We start from the raw sequence: 22217 nt of genomic DNA, 5'->3' as shown, positions 1-22217 counted from the left end.
CCATCGCATATTTCCTCTCTGTCTTTATCCATTTGTGTCATTAGTCCAGTATTCCAGACTTGGCTTTGGTGAATGGTCTCGGCGCATCATATGTATTTAGGCATATGAGTGACACGTCAACACATGGAGTGATATCCACCTCCGAGAGGGTGAGAATGATACCAGTAATTTGTTTGCCAAGATCTTCTTTGTTGACTTGTTTTCAAGATGCAAAACAGATGAGGAACAAGGGCATTCACAGGCACCAAAACCACATGAGCTGACACTAAATCAGCTCTCAGCCCCATGGCTGTGTGGAAATAATCAGTGATTTTTATCTCTCCTGTAATACCAGTGGGACAGAAGTATACTCTTGACACTTCCAAAAGCAGCACTGGCTGCCCCTACCACTGTGGTCCTGCTTTAAACAGACCATCTGTTATGAGGGGATGAAAAGTAGCTCGAACCACTTGATGAGTCAGGTATTACTGTGCTGATGGATCAGTTTTGCGATGCTATGTGCTTTAGTGCCCCCTACTGGAGGGCTGGGGAAGTGTACAGAAATTTCTGACACACATGCCTTCCAAAATACGATCACATCTTCACTTAGCAGTTGTTTTACGTTGACCTGGAAACAGCTTACAGCTGATATTTTAGACATCAGATTCAGTATATCAACCAAATTCACAGCCAGCTACCTTTGCAATGTATTTCTGTGTTCACAAAAAAAACATATGGATGGATTTCAATCAGTTTAGTTCAAGACTATTTTGATGAATTGCTTGAGATATTTACACAATTGATGATTTACAATGTTAAAAGAAGAAATAGTCTTCCTGGTGTAATTTGAATCGAGATTTCTGCTCTTTTAATATGAACTGATAACTTTCATTATAGTGTAATGTGTGAATAAAAGAGTCATCTGACACCTTTGTGTAAAGAAACAGGTTCTGGTAAAAGAGCAATGTCTCTGGAGGGTAACGCACCTATTTCATGTAATATAATTCCAGTAATGTAAATATTCATATTTGCAGTATAACATCTACATCTCAATTTAGCTAAAAATACATATTGATCTCTGCAAATAAGTATTCAGGAATAACCTATTAACAATACATCTCTAGTACCACTAACCATTGTAGCAAATAATTGTACAGCTTTTCAAAATATATCTATAAATATTGTCTAATATTGTAGCTATTAGTGCAAGTAATAATAAAAGCTAAGGTGAGGCACCAAATGCAACAGTATGGCAGGTAGTTATTAGCATCAGGCCAATTTGTCATGGCTGAACAGAGACCACTGGTTCCAGGTCACAGAAACAGTTTAGAGGTGACCTTGCTGAGAAGTGAGGCCTCTGTTGTAGCCTTCTGTGCGGGTCCAGCCATGGCGTTGCTCTGTGCCACCTCTGCTCCCAGGGGGTGAGTGCTGGGCGAGACGGAGACGCCCCGTGTCCGGTCTCGCACGGTCTTCAGGAAGCTCATGATGCCCGAGCCGCCTGTGCCCCGCTCCTCCAGGGCGGTGGGCGCCTGAGCGATGGTGCTGCGCTCCTCCCCTGAGCCCTCGCCACGCAAACGCAGTTCCTGATGCACGAGTAAAATGTTTACGTTAACTCGTAGTCTTGGATATATACATATTGTACAATTAAATTCACCAAGAAAACCATAGTAAAAAGTACTATTATGAAAATATATGAGAAAAACATCAATTCGAAAAATATAACTGTGAAAACACATGCATTCAGCAGCCTTCCATTCTTAATTGTTTGTACTACTGTCTCTGTCTTTTGTTAGACCTCACACTATGATGGTCGTGTAAGCACTCCTTATCCTAACTAATAAAGACCTGCTGAATTCAACCAGAAACCACAAACATTGGGAGCGAAAAAAAAAAATGACAGACCATCAGTCAGATGCAATGAGGAGACATTAAGAAGATACGGCACCTTGGCACGGGAAGCTGGCACGGTGATGAAACGCGACACCATGTTGATGTGGTAGTTCCGCAGCGCCACAAGCTTGGCCACACAGTGCTCGTAGGCAGAGGTCAGAGGCTCACTGGCCCGGTCCAGCACAAAGTCCCGCAGGGAGGGCCGAGACAGGGAGATGTCCTGGATGAAGTGCGCGTGAGCCGGGGGCATGTAGTGTGACCTCATGCGCGTCAGAAAGGCACCTGCACAGAACACAAACAGATACAGTTAGGTATGCATATACTGTGTACAAACACATAAACACACACACACCCAAACACACACACACACACACAACATACATACATAAATGTATGTAAATGCCTGCACCCACTCACTCAGACAGAGGAGAGGGAGAGACTACTTATGCTGATTCTTGGAGAAGCATAGGTTAGCATATAACTGGTACTTTTCCAATTTCTTCTTCACATGAGAGCAGATTGATTCTGTCTTTCTGGAGAACATGAGGTGTTTCTAAGTGCGAACATGAGGTTGGAATTGTGAATTGTGTGTTAAAAAGTGTGTGAGTATCTGTTTACATAACTGTGTTTATGACTGTATATGTCTGCTTTTATGATAGATGAGAGTGTGTACATAAACGTGTGTGTGTGTGTGTATATGTGTGTGTGTGTGTGTGTGTGTGTGTGTGTGTGTGTTTGTGTGTGTTTGATCTCTCTTACCACTGCTGGCCTCGTGTTTGACCCCAAGCAGCTCGTCAAAGCAGTGTAGCAGACTGCTCTGAGCAGCGCTACCTCCAGAGAACTCCATCGGCTCCACCTGCACGTCCTCATACACCAGACCATCCTCCATCGACGCGTTGTCTTTCCATCTCCAGGGCACAGACAACACACGTCACAGACGCAGCACTCACACGCATAACCACACATAAAAATGACGGCGGCTTTTGTTCTTTCTGGTGCAACATAGAGACTAATACTAGACAAATACTAAAATGCATTCTAACATAGTTTTACAGATTCTAGGGGGCAGCATTGCAAATTATATGATTGGCATTTATAGGCAAAAATGCTATGTCTGTACTGAAATAAGCCTGCTCATTTCTCATTGTACAAATACTACAAAAAAGTTTGATTTGTTTGTTTGAAAGTTTGAGAGAGAATTTAAAAAAAATGCAATGATGAATGGATGACTTTTATCATAAACATGACCCAATATAGCCTGTTATCAAACAATACCAACTCATGGGACACACACTGAATTTGAACAACGTGCTGCTCTCGTTTTGAGCGTCAGATTGTATCTAGGAATGCGCTCCATATTGTAGGTTGCGTGCATTTGTATCTAAAAATACCTAGTTTAAAATCGACCTTGAGCATACCAAGGATATGACCTCAGGAAAATAAGAAGGATATGACCTCTGCATCCTCAATGGTAGAGACAGGCATGTTGTCATAACTTACCCTGAGAGGTATATCCTCATGATGCCATAGAAAACAGCTGGCTCCACGTAAACTGTAACACAGACACATCCGTCACGTTTACTGTTATTGTAGCTACCCCTATTGTAAAACACAGGTGGCTATAATCACACATGATATGCGATAGTATGATTCCCATTTACAAATGGGTCAAGACTGTTAAATGCTACATTCACTAGTGACGGTAATGAATTACACTGAAGAAAGCTAATTTTTTTTCAGGCCTTGATAAGTACTTAGACTCCCCTGGTAGTACCCCACTTGAATTACTGAATTTGGTCTTTCAGCAAATCATTGCATTAATATTCTTATAATGAAAAACAATGTATTAGCTGTAATCATTTACCTACCATGCATTAATTTGAGAGCCTCCCTCATGCAGTCTATGGCCAGACTGATGGACTCCAGAGCCCTGGTTACCATGGTAACATCACCTTGATTGACTCCATTGATAACCTCAGGAATGGCCTGTAATACCATGACAACCACACTGAGGTTGGGGGACTGTACACAACTGTGTTCGTGATGTGGTGTGAAAGTTTCGTAGAACTGTCCTCACCCTGATTCCGGGTACTGCAGCAAGCTCCACAAGCAAAGTGACCATGAAGAACCCATGCACGCTTTTTCCACCAGGGAGAGTGAAAAGCAGCTCCAGGTTCCTACGAAATGTTATTGTCATCTTTAAGAGCAAGAGAGCTGTATGAGAGTAGCATGTTTCTAATTATCGCCTCTAATTTGGCTACTTGTTTTTTTCTGTATGGGAGAATCAACAATGTTTCGGTTTTTTATCACTGCAGAGGCAAATGGCCAAATATAAAGTGGAAATGTGTCTGATCTTAGAAACTAATACACCTATGCATGTTTCACACCTATACATGTTTGAAAAAATATTCATACATAAGGATCAATGACTGTATATGGAGTCTATATATACAGTATATAGTCTGCATGTAGACCTATAGAGTCTATATACAGTCGATGTCAACAACCATATGAAGACAAATGAAAAGGCGTAATTCTACGGTATATCCTCCTTTGTGAATGTCCCCCTCTGCTGGTGGGTTTAAGGTGTTACACAACACTGATGAGAAATACCCAAAGGAAGACTTTGAATAGAGCACTTACTCCATACTGAACACACTGGTGTAAGTCATCCATCAGCGACATGAAAGAGAGAAGAAAGCCTTGAGTAAACTCTTTGTGCCATTATTCTTTCACACATTTCTACCCGTGCTTATTTCCTAACAGTAAGTCATGTGTAAAACATTTAGTGCAACTCCACGTAGTAGTGAAAACATTCAGGACGGTGCCTGGCAGTGACTTGCTGCATGTTTGGGGAGGGCTGGACACACTTCACTTACCCCTGTGGATCCTTCTTCTTCCAGTTGGCGAGTACCGCGTCAGCGTGAGTCAGAATGGGGGGAAGCCCCAGTTTCTGTGACACGGCCCAGTATGGCACAGCCAGGGTACGAGGCAGCACCTGCCCAGACACACACAGACAGACAGACAGACAGACAGCACAGACAAGAACAGACAAGAACAGACAAGAACACTTGTAAGTAAGCTAGACGGGATTAATTGGAAACGGTGTACATTTCATTTACTGACAATGGATAGAGGAATAAAAAAGTATTTAATTCCCAGATTTCGCTCAGTTTGTTCAATGACTGTAAAAAGCATGGACAGCATGGCGGCATGCACTTACGTTATGAAGGAATGAAGCCAAAATTGATCGGCCATATTTGCAGAATTGTGCAGTAAGTGCTTTTTGCCACCAGAGCAAGCATAGTAACAGGTCAGGCCCTCCATGTTTGGGTTAAATCTCCACCATTTTTTAGTTCCTTCTGGTGGCTTCTCTTTTTATGTGAGCGTACACTTTCAAGCTCACTGAGCCCACAATCTGCCACAACATATACAGACGTTTACAAAATATGTCATTATGTGAAAAAGTAATGTTCATATGGAAAGATGTTACGACCCCCGGCGCCCCTGCAGACGGTGTAGTGGCCATACATGGCCTGCAGGCAACAGTGGGGAGGACGATCCCAGGTTGATTGACTGATTACCCACACCTGGGGAGGTGTGGGGGGATAAAAAGGATCAGTGGACACCTGTCGCTCTCTCTCGAGCTGACTCTCAGCATACAGACGTCAAACCCCCTAGACACGTCGTTTGTGTTATACCTTGTATGGACTAAATAAATACGCGTAATTTTGTAAGATAACTTTGTTCGTCTGCCTCCAATGTTTATGTTGCGGTCACACGAGCTGGCCGTAACAAGAGAGGAGACATTTCAGTTATGCATAGCACAAAATTAATTTGCCATTGGTTGGGTACTTCCCACAGCGGCCAAACCTCTCACTGTCAGAATCAAGGACATTTCTCTTTCTCTTCGAGCTAAGCATATACACCACCTTGCACAAAGAGAGATGGCATACCTTCACTGTATCGTTCTCTCCCTCCTGCCATACGTAACCCATTGTCATGACGCTGAGAGTCAGGTGAGCCAAGCGCAGCTCTCGATGGCCCTGCAGCAGATGAGTCTCCAACAGGGGCATCTGGGAGATGAGAATGACATAAGAGGAGAATAAGCAAACAAACAGTATGTCATCATATCCCGGGTCGATATTCGTCACATGACTGCAGTGAACTTGATGGCCTGTGTTGATGGCCCGTACATTTATACAACACATGCTACTTAAAATACTGCACAGATATTGGAACATTTTAACATATCCACAAAGGAAAAAAGTCTTATGCTCTGACATAAATTGAACATACATCTCTGCAACAAGGAATGTGACCTAGTGACTATTTCTTAAAATGCGTTGACATTATTTGTGGCAGCTGTGTTTTCTACACAGTTGTTTAACATTAGGCAAAATATAGAGACCACACTTTTACCTTCTGAACACATGCTCGCAGTGAATGGGAATCGATGAGCTCTGTCACATTCTTGGCAATTTCCATCCAAGGTTGATAGTATGGTGGCAGATCTTCCTTGGGAAAATGGTAGGTTTTGATTTGTAGTTGTTGTAAGAAGAACACCCTTTAGATACCAAACCTGACTGTTAATTGAAGGTATTAGGATTATGTAACTTCTGCATTAATTTGTAAAATATATTCAAATATAACAGTTTCATTCCCTGAATAAAAAGTGATTTGTGAAAGTCAGGAAGCTTCAAATCCCTTCTTGGATCACCTTGAAACATTTTTATGATAAAATCATCCAATAAGAAAGGAAAATCTAAAGAGATCTCCTTAGTGTCTTCCAGACAACAATACAAATAAATTGAACTAAATGTGAGATATAGGATTAAATCTCCTGTTTCTCAGATTTCTATATGGACCATATTTCTGCTGTGGACTTAAAGGAGAGATTGCAACAAGGTTGCAAATTATGGGCAGTTTTTACTAAATGTTTAGACCTCTCAACATAACCTTTAGACATCTCAAAATAACTTTAGGAGAAATATCTGTGATTACATTGAAACATAAATGAAAAAACAACGAGTGTCACATCTTGGTCTTCTTAGCTACCAAAGATCCATCTTTGAGAACAAAAAAATTTGTATGGGATAAGACATATATTTATAATGAAATCAATGTTTTATATTCAATATTACACACTAGTCCTGAATTTTCCTATAAAATAACCATAAGCATAAGACATTAGAAACACTGTAAACTTTCCAGAGAGGGATACTTTTAAAACTTAACAAAAGCATTATCTAGAAACAGCTCAATGGCCAAATCTACAAACAACTGGTGAGAATTTCTCAGAATACAACTTAGGGGTCTTAGCTATGTAAATAGGTTAAAGTTGCACAAACGATCAAACGCAGATCCAAATCAATGAATTCCCATTGATTTCTTACAAGCTGTATCTATCTAAGACCACGTGGCAACACTCAAAGCACAAAGCACAAAGTTTTATATTAACTGCAAAAGCTCATCATTTTGTTACTGCAATGGATAAAGGTAATTCTCAGAATACATGAAAACCAAAATAGCACAGAAGAAAAAAGAAACTAGATTACACTATTGACCACACATTCAGGTAACTTAAAAAGTCATTGTATCTTGTGTATGCAGTGAAGCACACAACTGCAGTATTTGATATCAAATTTAATTTGATTTAAAAATGGCATTGAACACTGACTGAAACAAAAACTTTTCTTCAAATTGAACAAATGTCAGGATAGATTTAGATTGCATCACAGTTCCTGAACACGGTATGTAAGTATGAATATATCATTTTTTTCAGCATTTTATTTATCACCAAATGCCTGATAGGTCAGATCTTTCTAAACACAAGCACCACAAGTGTCTTTACTTACCAGGGGTTCGGGCAGCACAAAGCCATATTCCTCTGAGACATAGTACCACTGAAGACGGAGAGGCTGCAATAGATCTGAATTTTCTGCATCCACGCTTTCTGACAGGTCCATCTTCCCACAGAGGGTGACTGTCACCTGGTTTGTAATGTCAAAGAGACCGTGACAAACAGTATTTGAACACAACACTCTATAGAACTGTGAAGTAGCATTCAGTTCAACACAGAGCAAACATGCACTCACCTTACAGCATCAGAGTTAACCTTTAGTCGCAGGTCTTGCACAATGGGTCCAAACCATGTGGGAACCACGTTATCACACGGCCCAGATAACTCTAGGGTTGATGTTTTATGAACGTCAAGTTAGTGTCTGCTATATATTTGCTATATATAATAAACGTTTAAATGTTTTATACTTACTGCACTGTGCAGGAGCCACAGCATATCTTGCTAAAATTCATCATAGCCAATGATAATGGCTTTGAAATACATGTTTTGGGGTAAATCACTATATACACCTATGCGTTCCAGTGCTTACTTAAAGGCACAGTCCATGATTGTGGCGAATGGTTGTTGATATTTCTACCCAACAACCAATAAAATTACACCCGTCCTGAGGCACCATGTTTATTGATTGGGAGAGTCTATGGCAGTCCGAGCAACTATGTTTAATTCCCATTCACAGAGCAAGGGTTGTGTACAAACATTATAATTGTTTTGAGCGCATACACTGAACACACAGCTAGATGACCATGAAGAGCAATTTGCTGAATTTGACAAATAATGTATTCACAGATTAGAATTGCAGACCTCACCTTTAAAGACTTAATTCTGAACTTTTGGTTCAGTTTAGACAGAATTGGAAACATTTTGTTGAAATAAATGTACATTCTGGAAATGTATTCATTCAGGCATGCATCCTTCCTTCATCCATTCATTCATTACAGTTCTTTGGCACAATGTCAAAGGGTCTTGTCATCTAGAAATGATGGTACTGGAATATTGAAGTGCGTTTTTAAGGACATAATATCATTTAAGAGCAAATCAGTAATCAGTAAAAAATCACAATTAGTAAATTGGCTGAGCATTGATCAATATTTTTTTCCCTGCAATGTCTTACAACTGTACCAAGAAAACCTCATGTATCAAGTATGTGAAAGGTGATTTTAGAAACACACATGTTTGTCTGTTAATACATTTAGGCTAAGCTTAATTTCAGTCATTCGACTGATCCAGTGGGGCAACACTTTTGTGATATATATCCCAACGCTGAGGTAGCCATATAAACCTGCACATGTAGGTCGTACAGTGTTATCTAATTCCTTATTTGTCATCATTGCAAAAGGAGGACATTATCCTTCCTGTCCTGCAAGAGATCACTGCAGGAGACAGAATTTGAAACCAAACATCTGGCTGCAGAGATAAACAACCCCATGTGTCTTTGGGGCTTTTTCACAAACATACAGCTCTATTCCACAGAAGTATGGGCTAAATGAGTTTAATATATGAAGAAATTGTAAGTATCATGTTCATGTACATACCTGTAAATGTTGTGCCCATTGTGTCACAAGACTAAGCTAAATAGCTACATTTGTGCATGTGCATTATTACACAACTACGGATTCTTGTTATTTACTTTTTTCTATGACATTTGTTAAATCATTAGAGTGACAATGCTTCCATCCGATGAAGCCGAGGCTACATGGCACAGCATGTATCGACATGGTATGGCAATGACATTCTGAAAACATGGCATGACTGACTTGGGGTAAAAATAAAACTTTTTAAATAGAGGTTATGGATCACAATTTGGACGACATAGCTGATCATTTTGGCTGTTTTGCCTGTTATCGCCCTTAAGTACAGGTTAGCTGTTAACCTAGTTAATCACATTCTGAGGCAAGTGAATTAGAATGTATTTCTGAGAGGAGATTTCACAGCTGTACGGGTCTGTCAAATTGCAATGAATGGGCAGGTTGCCATGCGTGGCTGTTGTGCTCTGCATACGGGAGCCGAGGTAGCAGTGTCGCTGTTGTCGAGGTGTTTTGTTCAGGGTAGGCTATGAATGAGCCGGTGGGGTCCCAGATGTCTCAGCGGTCTGCAATGTCTCGTTGTATCTAGTGTCAGCAATCTGATGGGGAAAAAGCTCACATAAGGCGGCAGTAACCGAAAGCTTTAAGCTTGCTTTTACTGTTTACGAAAATGAAGTTTTCTGGTTTTCCTATGTGGCGAGCTACATCCAATGGACATTCATCCCTCTTTTCGCTTCTTAACATCGGCAAATCCGATGCCTCACTTCCCTTGGATGCGGTAAGATGAGAGCATTTGACTCTGCTGCTTGGTAAAACTGAAATGTAACCTATAATTGTTTTGCTGCTGTGAAAGTAACCTATATTTGCGCTAAGGTAATAGCCAAGTGGTTATTCAATGAGTCTGCGTTACATAACAGTTACAGTATTGCAGTAGAGATGAATGAACTGTGCAACCGAAGGTCTATACTAGTCCACGATTCACAAGAGTCTCGTCTTTGAAAGGTAACTTTACTTTAACTGGAAATCGAAGGGTTGTGACATTTGTAGCCTATACTACGCTATAACCACATCCACATGAAATAGTCTGGTCATTCTTGTGTTCATTGTAGCCTACTCAGTAGCTTCATGTAGCTAGAGTAGACTAATGTGGATGCAATGTAACCTTTTCTTTGCTAATGATAATGGAAATGTATATAGCAATCGCAGACACATGACCATTGTTGATGCTGATTTCTATGAGTAGGGTAGGTTGCATCACCCGGTAGCGGTTTTGTCAAGTCCATTTGAACCGCAGCAGACGAGTGTGAAAAGTGCTTTCGTCAGACCCTGCTGATTGATGACGGGGTCGTCTTGCTGAGTACAGTCTGATTAAGACCTTGGCCTGATATTACAGAACATTATAACCGTACCTAAACTACAATTTAAAATGACCTCTGAGCAATTTAGGTGTAATGTTCCTCTGCACTGTAAACCACTTACGAATGAATAATATCAGTTTCTAATGATCCTGTTATGGTGCATTGTGAGACCGATCCAATAATAGAAGCACCTTGGGCCTCAGACCCCCAAAATAACCCGCAGCTGTAACGTGACGCGGCATAGACAGAAACTTCTGTGTCATTCTCCGTGTCACTCACAGAATAATTAATATTAGTCTCTTGGAGGCTAACTGAAACCCCTTGCTGAAGTGGACAGTCCTAACATAGCCTATGCCTATTGACGTTGACGTTGTTTTTTATGAATGAAGTTCCCATGTATTTCTGGGATTGTTTAGTTTTTGTCTCAAGCAAAGTGTTCATTGTATTTTTTCAGCAACTTTAGACCTAGTGTTTTCGCTCGTTCTGTAGCTCTAAATGGGGGACGGTTAAATTCCAGCCACTTTGTTGACATTTTTGCGCAAACACTCCTGCGCCAGTGCAAACTCCACAGGCAATACAGAAATAATATAAATAGTATTATATAGTAACCGTAATATATCTAGAATTTTGCACTGTAATATGCCGTTTCGGTAAAAAAAAAAAAATCTATGTAAGGTGGCATTCAGTTAAGCTCTGCAAGCATGGGTTGTCACCTGCTGTAAGACCCAAGTAAATTCCGTCTCCTTGGAAACTACCACTGCTTGGAGGCTATTTCCACCATTTTCTAGGCGTGAGGTGAGTTCGGTATCTGTTTGTCTATCCATTAGAAGGTAAAATTGTTCTGCATGGGAAGGCAATGGCTATTTCCCAATGGTGTCAAATTAGCGTATATAACTGAAGCGTCAACGGTGAAATGACTACATTGAGCTGGTGGTTGGAGCGCGTTATCATCTGAGGAGTCGCTCCTCTATGTGTTGTGATTTGGGTTTATGCCTACTATTCAAAATACTATTCGATCTTGTTCTTCTGTCGTTTTCTCTCACTTGACTCATTCTCATAAACGACACATATTAATACCACTTCCAGGTGCGTCCTAGAAAGTTAAAGTGGTCGAGAAAGCCATGCTTTTTATTTATCGGCAACTATTGCTCACCAAGCACTTAGCATACCTATAGTTAATATATTGTATGTTACTATGTAACGGAAACACAGCATTTTTAAGCGCAAAACCTGAACTTTCGACGAGGTTAGATTAAATGGGGATAAATTACGCAAGGGATTGTAGGGGAATAATCATTCTTCATTTAGCAGAAAACTTACTCTTTGGAAGTATTCCCATTTCCCACCCAATGAGACCATGTTGCTGGGAAGATGTGAATTTATTTATTTATTTATTTATAGTCTTTAACAGACCTCCTGCCTTTCCTGTGTGCTGTGCCTTTGAGTAATGATAAATGTTATTAGCAGAGGACTGAGCAGAGGAATGTCCTCAGGAAATGGAACACTGCATTATTTGTAGTTACTGCATGTGAAGGATATCAAAGTATGTCTATTCAGTCCTCCATCTATGTCTCCTGGAATAAGTACGTTTTTTTCTGTCATTTATTCTAGGAAATGTATCTCTCGCTCTCCTGAAAATTGGGTCTCTTTAAAGTGCCTGTGATTCCCCCTTGGTTAATCTTAATCAGAGCAAACAGACAGAAACAGTCCAGGAAGTAGAGCAGACTGCTGCATTTGGACAAGCTGATACATTACTGCTGACCACAAGATCAGTGTCTTAGAGTACTGCAGATAACTGTTTGAAGAGGAGTCACTTGACCTTATAACGTATAAATTGTCCCAAATATGATCTGTTTTCTGTACATTGTACATCGCTCTGCCAAATATGATGGTGATTGCCAAGATGGCCTGCTCAGCTGTGGAGTCGGCTGTATTTACCTTATCTCACTGTAAAAAGACTCACCTGCACTGAGCTTTGGTGTAGAATAACTTGACTCAGTAGTCTTCATCTTGTCTTCCTCTTCTTCCCAGGCCCCAGTTGATGGATTCTGACATGGACTATGAGAGACCAAACGTTGAAACTATCAAGTGTGTGGTGGTTGGGGACAACGCTGTAGGGAAGACGCGCCTCATCTGTGCCCGTGCCTGCAATGCCACCCTCACCCAGTACCAGCTCCTTGCCACTCATGTACCGACAGTATGGGCCATAGACCAGTACAGAGTATGCCAAGAGGTGAATGATTTGTTAGTTATTGTGGCAGCCCTGTCAAGTTTGTGAATATAGTTAAAGGTGCAGTGTGTAGGATTTAGTGGCAACTAGTGGTGATTGCAACCAATTGAATACCCCTCCCTTTCCAAGGGTGTAGGAAAATCTATGATGGCCCCCAGATGCCATAAAGACCTTCTCTAGAGCCAGCGTTTTGGTTTGTCCATTCTGGGCTTCTGTAGAAACATGGTGGACTACATGGAAGAGGACCCATTCCCTGTGTAGATATGAAGGACTCATTCTAAGATAACGAAAACAAGACTAAGTCTTGTTTTGCGTTGTGTATCACCGGCCACTCCATCCTTGTTGTTTTATCCTACAGTCAAAAGTCAGTATACAGTGTAAAATAAATGTGAGCTATACTAGTAATGTTCTTTGACTAGGGTACTGACAGGGTACACTGCATGTTACAGTTCAAATAGATTTGTATAGTACATGTGGCTGATAATAGGAAATTATATAACTTCTCCATATCATTTCCTGTAAAACAGAACCAAATGTTGCATCTAGATTTAGATGAAAATAAACTAAATACAAATTTCAGATTTAAATTGCAGCAAAAACTGAGCTGAGGCCATCTGGTAGCAGCAGGCAAGTTCTATTGAATGAAAAGATTTACTCGTGAATCACAATTCTTTAGGATTATCACTGTAACTTTACCACTGAGCATTTTCTTCAACTTCCTCCATTTAAATCATTAATGAGCAGTTTTTCAGTTTTTTGTTTTAAAACTGTGTACAGCATAGGGCCTGACAGGACATTTTTTCTAGATGAGTGTGCAGTGGAGTGGTTGGGTATATATCTATTTCATATTTTATTTCGTGTTTGTCCAATCAGGTTCTGGAACGTTCCAGGGACGTGGTGGATGATGTAAGTGTGTCCCTGCGGCTATGGGACACTTTTGGTGACCATCACAAGGATCGGCGCTTTGCCTATGGCAGGTGTGTGCTGAGCTTGTTTTTTTTCAGAGACTACCTGTGAAGTTAGATGTTCTTCGGAAAAAAATGTATCAATGTACCTTACAGGAAGGGTATATGTTTTACCAATACGTGTGGGTGTTCCGTTGGAAGGGAGCTTATTGACTTGACATCACGTAAGCCAAGTTGAGCTGTGGAAGTATATGTACACAAGACTTGTTTTGCACATAGAAAGTTCCTTTTCTTCACATTTTGCAGCCAACTCTACTCCCCCTACAGGTCTGATGTGGTAGTGCTGTGCTTCTCCATTGCCAACCCCAACTCTCTGCACCATGTCAAAACCATGTGGTACCCTGAAATCAAGCACTTCTGCCCCCGAGCACCTGTCATTCTGGTGGGCTGTCAGCTTGACCTGCGGTATGCCGACCTAGAGGCAGTGAACCGAGCACGACGTCCACTGGCAAGGTTGGTGCGGATGACCTTTCAGATGTGATGGTCTATTAAAAATAAACAGCAAAGTTGAAAATAAGACATATTTCAGTGTAAAGGCTAGTGGACACAGAAGCAGATATAGCTTGTTTGTTTGCACTCTCTTTGGGAAAACCATTTGAACATTGAACCACATTTCAACAGACTGAGAGTAAAACTGGGGATTTATATCTAGTTGTGTCTTAAGGAAAAACACACTGTCTTTCAATTTCGTTTCATGTTTTGCCCTAGTAGTTTTTTATGTCTTGGCAGACATTCCCCCCTGCATTAGCCACTTATGCGCTGATGAATGATGTACTTAAAGGACAGTAAATCTCCAGTGTTACACAACTAGACGCATGCACTTCCCACCTCTCAGTTCCTAAAATAGTTCTGTTTTACAATGCTACTTTTGCCAGTCATCACTTCAGGTTTACTGCCTTGGTGTCAGCTGAGATACTGTTTACTGGCTGCCAACCTTCTTGATGTCTTGATTTCGGACAGTGCACTCTTTCTTCATGTATTAATATTTAATGACCTTTTGTTTCAGACCGATTAAATCCCATGAAATCCAGGCCCCTGAGAGGGGCCGTGAAGTGGCCAAGGAGATCGGGGTGCCGTACTATGAGACAAGCGTGGTGGCGCAGTTTGGGGTGAAGGACGTTTTCGACAACGCCATTCGCGCAGCCCTTATCTCGCGGCGCCACCTACAGTTCTGGAAGTCGCACCTGCGCAACGTGCAGCGGCCGCTCCTGCAAGCGCCCTTCCTGCCCCCGAAACCTCCGCCGCCCATCATCACCATCCCGGCGCCGCCCTCCTCCATCGAGGAGCACCCCAGCCGTCTACTGGAGGACCCGCTGTGCGCCGACGTCATCCTGGTCCTCCAGGAGCGCGAGCGCATCTTTGCCCACCGCATCTACCTGGCCACCGCCTCCTCCAAGTTCTATGACCTCTTCCTGATGGACGTACGGCCCGAGGAGCCGGAGAGGCCCCACCCGCGGCCCCCTGCCACCCTCTCCGGCCGCGAGCTGCTGATGCGCGCTGCCAGCTTCGACGTGTACGAGAGCACCGTGGAGGGCGACAGGGCCAACCTCCGGGCCTGCACTAGCGATGGGACCTTGAAGCGAGGGGAGGAAGAGGAGCGGATGGGAAGGGGCAGGCTGCTCTCGTCCATGAGCAGGGCCTTCCTTAGCATCCAGGAGGAGCTGGTGGATGACCCCGTCACCTACAACCCAAGGCCCATGACGGTGGTGCACATGGACCCGTCCATGCAGCCAGGGCCCTTCAGGGCCGTCCTGCGCTACCTGTACACGGGCCAGCTTGACGAGCATGAGAAGGGGCTGATGCACATCGCTCACATCGCCGAGCTGCTGGAGGTGTTCGACCTGCGCATGATGGTGGCTAACATCCTCAACAACGAGGCTTTCATGAACCAGGAGATCACTAAAGCCTTCCACGTGCGACGCACCAACAGGGTTAAAGAGTGCTTGGCCAAAGGCACCTTCTCTGGTGAGAGGCATGTCTGTATTGAGTTCCACTTGCTATTTTGTGCCTTGTTCTCTGTGCTGCTCCTGATGTTGCTGACGCAGCAAATTTCTGCTGTCTGAGACCCAGGTGCCCTGCTATGTTTCAGTGCTTAAATTATGCAAGCTAGTCTGGTTAAGGTTATGCAATGAGAGGTCGCCGGGGTGGAGAGAGAGAGAGACACACACATTGGACGGTGCAGATGCTTGAACATAGTGCTTTTTTAGGAAGCATGTGTGAAGTGTTTCTGAGCTTCCTGTCAGCGTGCTGCTGCAGCACTGGTGCAGAATGAGCTATCATGCAGTGATTACATAAGCACCACAGAGAGGATGTGTCTGTGTTTCAGACGTGGCGTTCAAGTTGGACGATGGAACCATCATGGCCCACAAGCCCTTGCTGATCTCCAGCTGTGATTGGATGGCTGCTATGTTTGGAGGGCCTTTTGTGGAGAGCTGCACTAAAGAGGTAGATAGATAGCTCCTCATTTCAGCAGCACTGTCCTCGATTCTATGTAAGTGCAATGTGCCTTTCACAGGCGTATGAATATGTTCATGTTCAACCTTTTCTTGTGTGTGTGTGTGTGTGTGTGTGTCATGCAGGTATTATTCCCCAACACCACCACTAGTTGTATGCGGGCTGTGTTAGAGTACCTCTACACTGGGGTATTTTGCTCCCGTGCAGACCTAGATTCTATGGAGCTCATTGTTCTCGCCAACCGCCTTTGCCTGCCACACCTGGTTGCCCTTACAGGTATGCCGACATCCCACAAACATGCAGACTGTCAGGACCATTTCATTAATGCATGCAGTATACAGGACCTGGGTGTTCGTGAACTTTTTGGGACAGACAGAGCAGACGCTATGAGAAGTGGGTGCTGTCATTGCATTGCACGAGTCAGATAAAATGGAAGGTTTTATTTCAGAGGAGTTACTATTTTTGGAATAATGGTACGTCTCATCTTTCTTTCTGAGCATCGACTCAAGGCCATTGGGTGTCTCATTTGCGATGTCTAGCCAGAGCAACATCCTGTTATGTTTCCCCTCCCCACCCTCTTGTGCCCTTCCTGTTATCTTATACAGCTGAATTCTTTTTTCAGCCTTTCCCACTGTGGAAAGACCGTGTCTATATTTGCAACAGAACACATATAAAACTGTATGATTGAATTCCATATACAGAATATCAAACCTTGTATTTTGCACCACACATTTCTAAGTTCCTTTTTCATCCACTCATCCACTCATGCTATAACCGGAGGTTGGGTTATTAATCTTTGGTCTTTTCCTGTCAGAACTTTACACCGTGACAATACTGAGGGAGGCTGCCATGATGGGAGTTGACATAGATGGAGACGTACTGTTGAATTTGGAGGTGGCTCAGGTAAGAGCTGTGAAAGTGTGCAAGACCTTGTCGTCATGAAACCTACAACAAAGCATATAACAAATCAGGGAAGTCATTATGCACAATATTTTGCTGCAAAAGTTATTCTGAAGTTGAGCCAATCAATCAGCCAAAGCTGTGGATCTGCGGATGTGATTTTTTGTAAGGCGATTCTTTCCTGGTTTTCTTCTGACCGTGGTTTGTTTCTCTCCATGTCAGTTCCATAGCGCTCATCAGCTGACTAGCTGGTGCCTCCACCACATCTGTACCAACTACAACAGTGTTTGCCGCAAGTTTCCCCGTGACATGAAAGCCAAGTCTGCAGGTAGATTATTGTACAATACCAGAGCTGTTAGTCATTGGATCTGTAGCTTTATCCCGGAAACAAAGCTCTGTCAAAAACACAGAATATTGTTCATTTAGTAATTTACAAGGTCCAACTGCAATTTTGAGAAAAACACAATGAAAAATCCAGAATCAAATAACCAACATTCTATGACATTTATTTTCCTATTATTTAATTTTATATTATTTGGTGCAAAAAACCCTCAAATTTGTGGACATGTCAGATAGACCTTATCTGATGACAAACTCTCAATAGAACTATCTTCTCTACTTACACCATTGCAATAAATACACATATCCTCAGTGTTGTAAAGAGGAGCATGTTTGCATGTACATTGCAGAGAACCAGGAGTACTTTGAGAAGCAGCGCTGGCCTCCGGTGTGGTACCTGAAAGAGGATGACCACTACCAGCGTGCTCGAAAAGAGCGGGAGAAAGAGGATTACCTCTACCAGAAGCGGCAAAGCAAACGCAAGTGGCTCTTCTGGAACCTTCCATCCTCGCCGTCGTCCAGCTCCCCGTCCTCCTCAGGCTCGTCCTCAGCGGTCATCTGACTGTCTCTCAGGGTGAAGCCCATGTCTTCTTCAGGGGATTTCAGAGGCACTTTTGTTTTTCGGTTTAAGGAGTATCAACAATCATAGCCATTGCACCCCCTCCAGTAGAGGCTCGCCCCCCCCCCCCCCCTCTCCCTACTGTTTGTTTGCTCTTCCAGTTGAGGAGGAGAGAAAAATAAGCCACAAAGATTTTTGTGTCTGTCTCACCAGGGTGGCTGGTACCATTGAAACCCCTGTATATACAGCCATTAAAAGTTAATCTCACACTGCACTGTTACCTACAGAGGCCAAACAGACATCTAGGCACACTGCAAATCAGAACAGTGTTCTCACTGGTTTGGGTTCTACCAGAGGAAGAGAGAGCTGGTCTATCTCTCCTGACGGAAATAAAGAGAACTGGTTTATTGACCTGGCGGTCATAACTGAAAGCTTACCAGGTGCTTATCAGCTGCTATGGACACATTGAGAAGAGAAACAACAAATAACCAGCAATCTCAAACAACAACTACAGCATATGATCTCAGTGATGAAACATCAGTTAAGCTTATCTCTCAGAGTTTGACATCCTTCAAACCTCAGTAACAGAACTTGCTCTACACGTACAGTGTGTGTTACAAAAGGCTGGTGTTTTCCTTAAAGAAAGGAAGAAAGGAAGCTCTTCAGGTGTCTCACATGACACACATCACATGAAACTGATAACCGGGGTTAGCATGTGGGGATGGGGAGGTGGCACTACCTAGGCCTCCTGTTCATGTACGTTTTTATTTCTGGTTAAAACATACTGTAAGGTAGATAAGTATCATGATTACGTGATACAAAAGATTGGGCTGGGGAGTGTGTTCAAGAGGATCTCTCTAAACAACAGGTAGGTAAGGTTTCCTTTCGACCACTAGTGTTTTTATTTTATCTATACAAGTCATATTCCATTGCCAGAGATAGACTCTGTTGACCTGTTTGAGACACTAAACATTCACTTGTGAATGAGCTTTTGAAGATTTAAAATTTATTTTCCCCAAAAGGACCTCTGATATCTCCCCATTGCCCCAAACTGAGTCGCTCTCTCCCTTCGCTCTTTGCTGCTGAGTCTTCTCAACCTGACTTGTGGCCTGTCCTAACTTGTTCTGGTTCTAATGGGTCATAATCTAACATGTGATATGGCGGCGTGCAAATTGGATATCTGCTGATGTGTTTTTCTTGTTGTTGACCCGTCTCAGGTTAGATTATAACCCTACGAATTATTTAACTCTGACGCACAACAGTCATTTACTATTATTGATTTTTTTTGTCAAGCAAGAAGTGCACAGGGGACAGTGTTATCCATTTCTGATGTGTGGTACATGTCTGTAAAGGGCTCTCTTTGTATAGTGCACTGCTACAGTACACCCACATCTTTTGATGTGTTTATAAGACAGCTGATGTGTTTATGAGAGACTTGAATTGTAGGAATGGCATTTGTGATGCCACTAAACTCATCTGTATGTAGAGTGTCTGTGAAACTGACAGATCACTGATTGGCTGAAGAGATAGGGCTCTCCGTATTTGAAAAAGCTGTATTCTCACTTGCTATGAGGGATCGGAGACAACAGCAGACATGGCTTTGTTTTCTGAGGGATAAAGCAGACAGTTTCGTAACGTGAGCATTCCTCTGTTGCTGAAGCACTGTGAGACAGCTGCGACAGAGCAGTCTCTCCCCTGGGGGCAGTTCAGGGGAACACAGCTACAGCCTGGAGCAGAGCCTCACTGACCAGGCAAAGGAACAGAGAGCCTCTGTTTTCACAAGCTTTTCCTTCTAAACACTGTGTGTATCACATTCACCGTTGATTAAACATTTAGTCCCCTAGTAAAGCTCCACCTGAGCCCTTATGTCCCGAATGAGGATACACTCCATAGGATTCTCAGCTGGCTGTAGAATACACTGCTGTATTTATCAAGGCTGTGTAATGCTTACTGTTAGTCACTTAGAATGTAGCATCTGCATCGTGCTACAAAAATGAGAAAGAGAGACCATTCACACGCGTCGGTGAAAGGTTCTGCTGTACAACATGCGCGTCATTCACACAACAACGTCATGTGATGAGTTTAATTTCACCAACCTGTTTCGTCTTGCGATGTTGACCTTGTCAGCCATTGAGGCATCTATAGAGTATGGCACACAGTAGACTGTGTTTTACTCTTGAGTGATTAAATGCTGATCTTGACTTTTCTGCTTCACCTTTTGATTGTGTAGCGAAAAAAATGCCATGTAATCACTATAATGCTTGATTAGGTGCTTTGGTTATATGTATACCACAAAGCTTTGCCTCAGTTGTGCCAAGATGATGAATGATAATGATATGCCAGAAAACTATACAGAGCCTAGTCTAGAAAATCAAAAGGCCTGCACTCGTTCCAGGTTAAAAGATTGTAAAATCGTCACTTTCTTTGGAAGGAGCTACTTGTATGCAGAGAAATACATATCTAAAACACACACATAGCTTTGCTTTTTGGACAGGGATGCTACTAAATTTGATTTGTGAAATCAGAATGCCGTTTACTTGATTTTAAAGACAAAGGCTGCATGTGCTAGACTAAGCTGCTGTAGAAATACTTCCTGGACATTTACAGCTGATTGGGAGAAAATAAAAAATGCCTGACGGTTTTCGGAACTTTTCAAGATTCTGGAGGTGTCGTTATCACAGTGTTAAGTAATTTAGTGTAGTGGTGTAGTATATGTGGATTAGTTTGATAAGACACTAATTTGGAAGGGCAAACTCCCATTATTTGTGATGATGTTCTGTGTCTCCATAAAGAGCGCTATAAAAGCAAAATCATATAATTTGATCAGGTATGCATACTGTGTATGAGTGGGGCAACAAAGCGTGGATTCATTTTTCTTGCAAAGGGGTAATAAATGACTCTCAATCAAAATATATTATCCCAAATTAACACTTATCTGAATCACTAATAGGCTGTTAGGCTGCAGCATACTGAAGGATGCATCAAAAGAAAAGGAAAAAAAAAACAATGGCAATTAGGGACATAGTTCAGATAATCACCATGTTGAACTAAGGTGGTGAAAAACACCCATGCCTTAATGTAAAGTTTTTGTGACAGTGAATGTGGATTTCATCAATGTACTGCAATTGTGTGAGAAATGTCACTGGCACCTGACTACATTCTGTGTATGGCCACTGTACTCTACGTATACTCTGTTATACCGTGCTTGTGCAAATGTGCATCAGATAGCATTGGAAGATTGCTTGATTTTCTTTTGTGGCCACTGTCACGTGGGCCAGATGGAGAATTAGAATGTGCTTTGAATGTAAGATGAGATCGTATGCCTTTCACAACAAGACAGACTCTTTGACCTCCCTCATGATCCACTCTCTCAGATTTATGCAGGGAAAGCCAATAATTTGTACTCCACTTTTTTGAAACTCTGATTTCTATCCATGAAATGGGTAATTAAAGATGAATCCAAGCTTTAAAATCAGCTAAAAACAAGAATATGGCCACTGTCAGACTCAGATGGTATTGGCAGGACACTGAGCATTAAAAAACTCTAGTTTTATATGTAAATATTTCAGGATACAAAATAACATTAGCTGATAATGTGCACTATGCATCAAGATAGATTCACTGTAGGAAAAAAAGCACGCTGTGAGAATATTTTACCTGCTTGGGTTAGCAAACATCAGGTGATTAAAAAATGTAAAACAATTTACTGAGGGAACATTTCCGTGTCCTCTGAGCTTTTGAAGCCCTTTTCCATGTGTTAGGTGCTAACACCACGGCTGCAGAAAAGCACAAACCAAAGGGAGCTTGTTGCAGCACCAGGAGAAAGTACAACAAAGTACTTGGCTGCACAATCACAATAGCATAGTCGCCTGAGAAACGCCTTGTGATGAAATTACTTAATACTTCAAACTTGAATGGATTATCTGTGTATAGAATTGACATGATCTCTTGTCAATTGCTGATTTTGTGTTCATTTTGTTGTTATTTTTTAAACTGTATAGTTAAAAAACAGTTGTAATGTTTGTTTGTAATGTCTGTGGGGGCTGGTGAAGACTTACATGTGCTCTGGATGACAAGTGTAAATAGTCTTTATTTAATACATTTGGATCAGCCCACTGCCTCCTTGTGTCAGATGTGTTATTTGGTGTGTTATCATA

The 22217-nt window shown here is 42.1% G+C and overlaps 2 protein-coding genes across 6 annotated transcripts; one reads left to right on the top strand and one right to left on the bottom strand.

Moving 5' to 3' along the window:
- Window positions 1-821: 821 nt before the first annotated feature.
- On the bottom strand, window positions 822-7940 carry ido1 (indoleamine 2,3-dioxygenase 1). Of its 2 annotated transcripts, none has more exons than XM_042708204.1 (11): window positions 7728-7940; window positions 6292-6436; window positions 5826-5945; window positions 4749-4867; window positions 4513-4527; window positions 3947-4046; window positions 3738-3855; window positions 3370-3421; window positions 2629-2777; window positions 1925-2151; window positions 822-1562 (listed from the first exon to the last, which is right to left on the bottom strand). In XM_042708204.1, the coding sequence occupies exons 1-11, from the start codon at window positions 7814-7816 to the stop codon at window positions 1293-1295; spliced, it is 1404 nt and encodes a 467-aa protein (XP_042564138.1). In that variant the 5' UTR covers window positions 7817-7940; the 3' UTR covers window positions 822-1292. The 2 variants fall into 2 exon arrangements, with proteins under 2 accessions (XP_042564138.1, XP_012685850.1); XM_012830396.3 differs by having other exon boundaries at window positions 6292-6387.
- Window positions 7941-9140: 1200 nt separating this feature from the next.
- On the top strand, window positions 9141-22178 carry LOC105902786 (rho-related BTB domain-containing protein 2). 4 transcript variants are annotated; one of them, XM_031570227.2, is made up of 10 exons: window positions 9141-9239; window positions 12645-12846; window positions 13717-13820; window positions 14076-14261; window positions 14815-15773; window positions 16135-16253; window positions 16388-16538; window positions 17077-17165; window positions 17385-17490; window positions 17852-22178. In XM_031570227.2, the coding sequence occupies exons 1-10, from the start codon at window positions 9229-9231 to the stop codon at window positions 18061-18063; spliced, it is 2139 nt and encodes a 712-aa protein (XP_031426087.1). In that variant the 5' UTR covers window positions 9141-9228; the 3' UTR covers window positions 18064-22178. The 4 variants fall into 4 exon arrangements, with proteins under 4 accessions (XP_031426087.1, XP_012685906.1, XP_012685907.1 ...); XM_012830452.3 differs by lacking the exon at window positions 9141-9239 and adding an exon at window positions 9540-10033; XM_012830453.3 differs by lacking the exon at window positions 9141-9239 and adding an exon at window positions 10100-11408.
- The last annotated feature ends 39 nt before the right edge of the window (window positions 22179-22217 follow it).

Source organism: Clupea harengus, chromosome 7, assembly GCF_900700415.2.
Source record: "Clupea harengus chromosome 7, Ch_v2.0.2, whole genome shotgun sequence".
NCBI classification, from domain to species: domain Eukaryota; kingdom Metazoa; phylum Chordata; class Actinopteri; order Clupeiformes; family Clupeidae; genus Clupea; species Clupea harengus.
The sequence above is the reverse complement of the archived record's forward strand: the minus strand, read 5'-3'. Positions and strand labels throughout refer to the sequence as shown.

Coding starts and splice junctions, on each gene's coding strand:
- ido1 (XM_042708204.1), bottom strand. CDS start 7,816: ATGCAGAAAATTCAGATCTATTGCAGCCTCTCCGTCTTCAGTGGTACT. Junction 4,868..5,825: donor GAGAGAACGATACAGTGAAG/GTATGCCATCTC, acceptor GTGTCTGGGCAG/GTGCTGCCTCGTACCCTGGC. Junction 3,422..3,737: donor GGCTCTCAAATTAATGCATG/GTAGGTAAATGA, acceptor TCTGTGTTACAG/TTTACGTGGAGCCAGCTGTT.
- LOC105902786 (XM_012830452.3), top strand. CDS start 9,966: ATGGACATTCATCCCTCTTTTCGCTTCTTAACATCGGCAAATCCGATG. Junction 13,821..14,075: donor CGGCGCTTTGCCTATGGCAG/GTGTGTGCTGAG, acceptor CTCCCCCTACAG/GTCTGATGTGGTAGTGCTGT. Junction 17,166..17,384: donor TGAATTTGGAGGTGGCTCAG/GTAAGAGCTGTG, acceptor TCTCCATGTCAG/TTCCATAGCGCTCATCAGCT.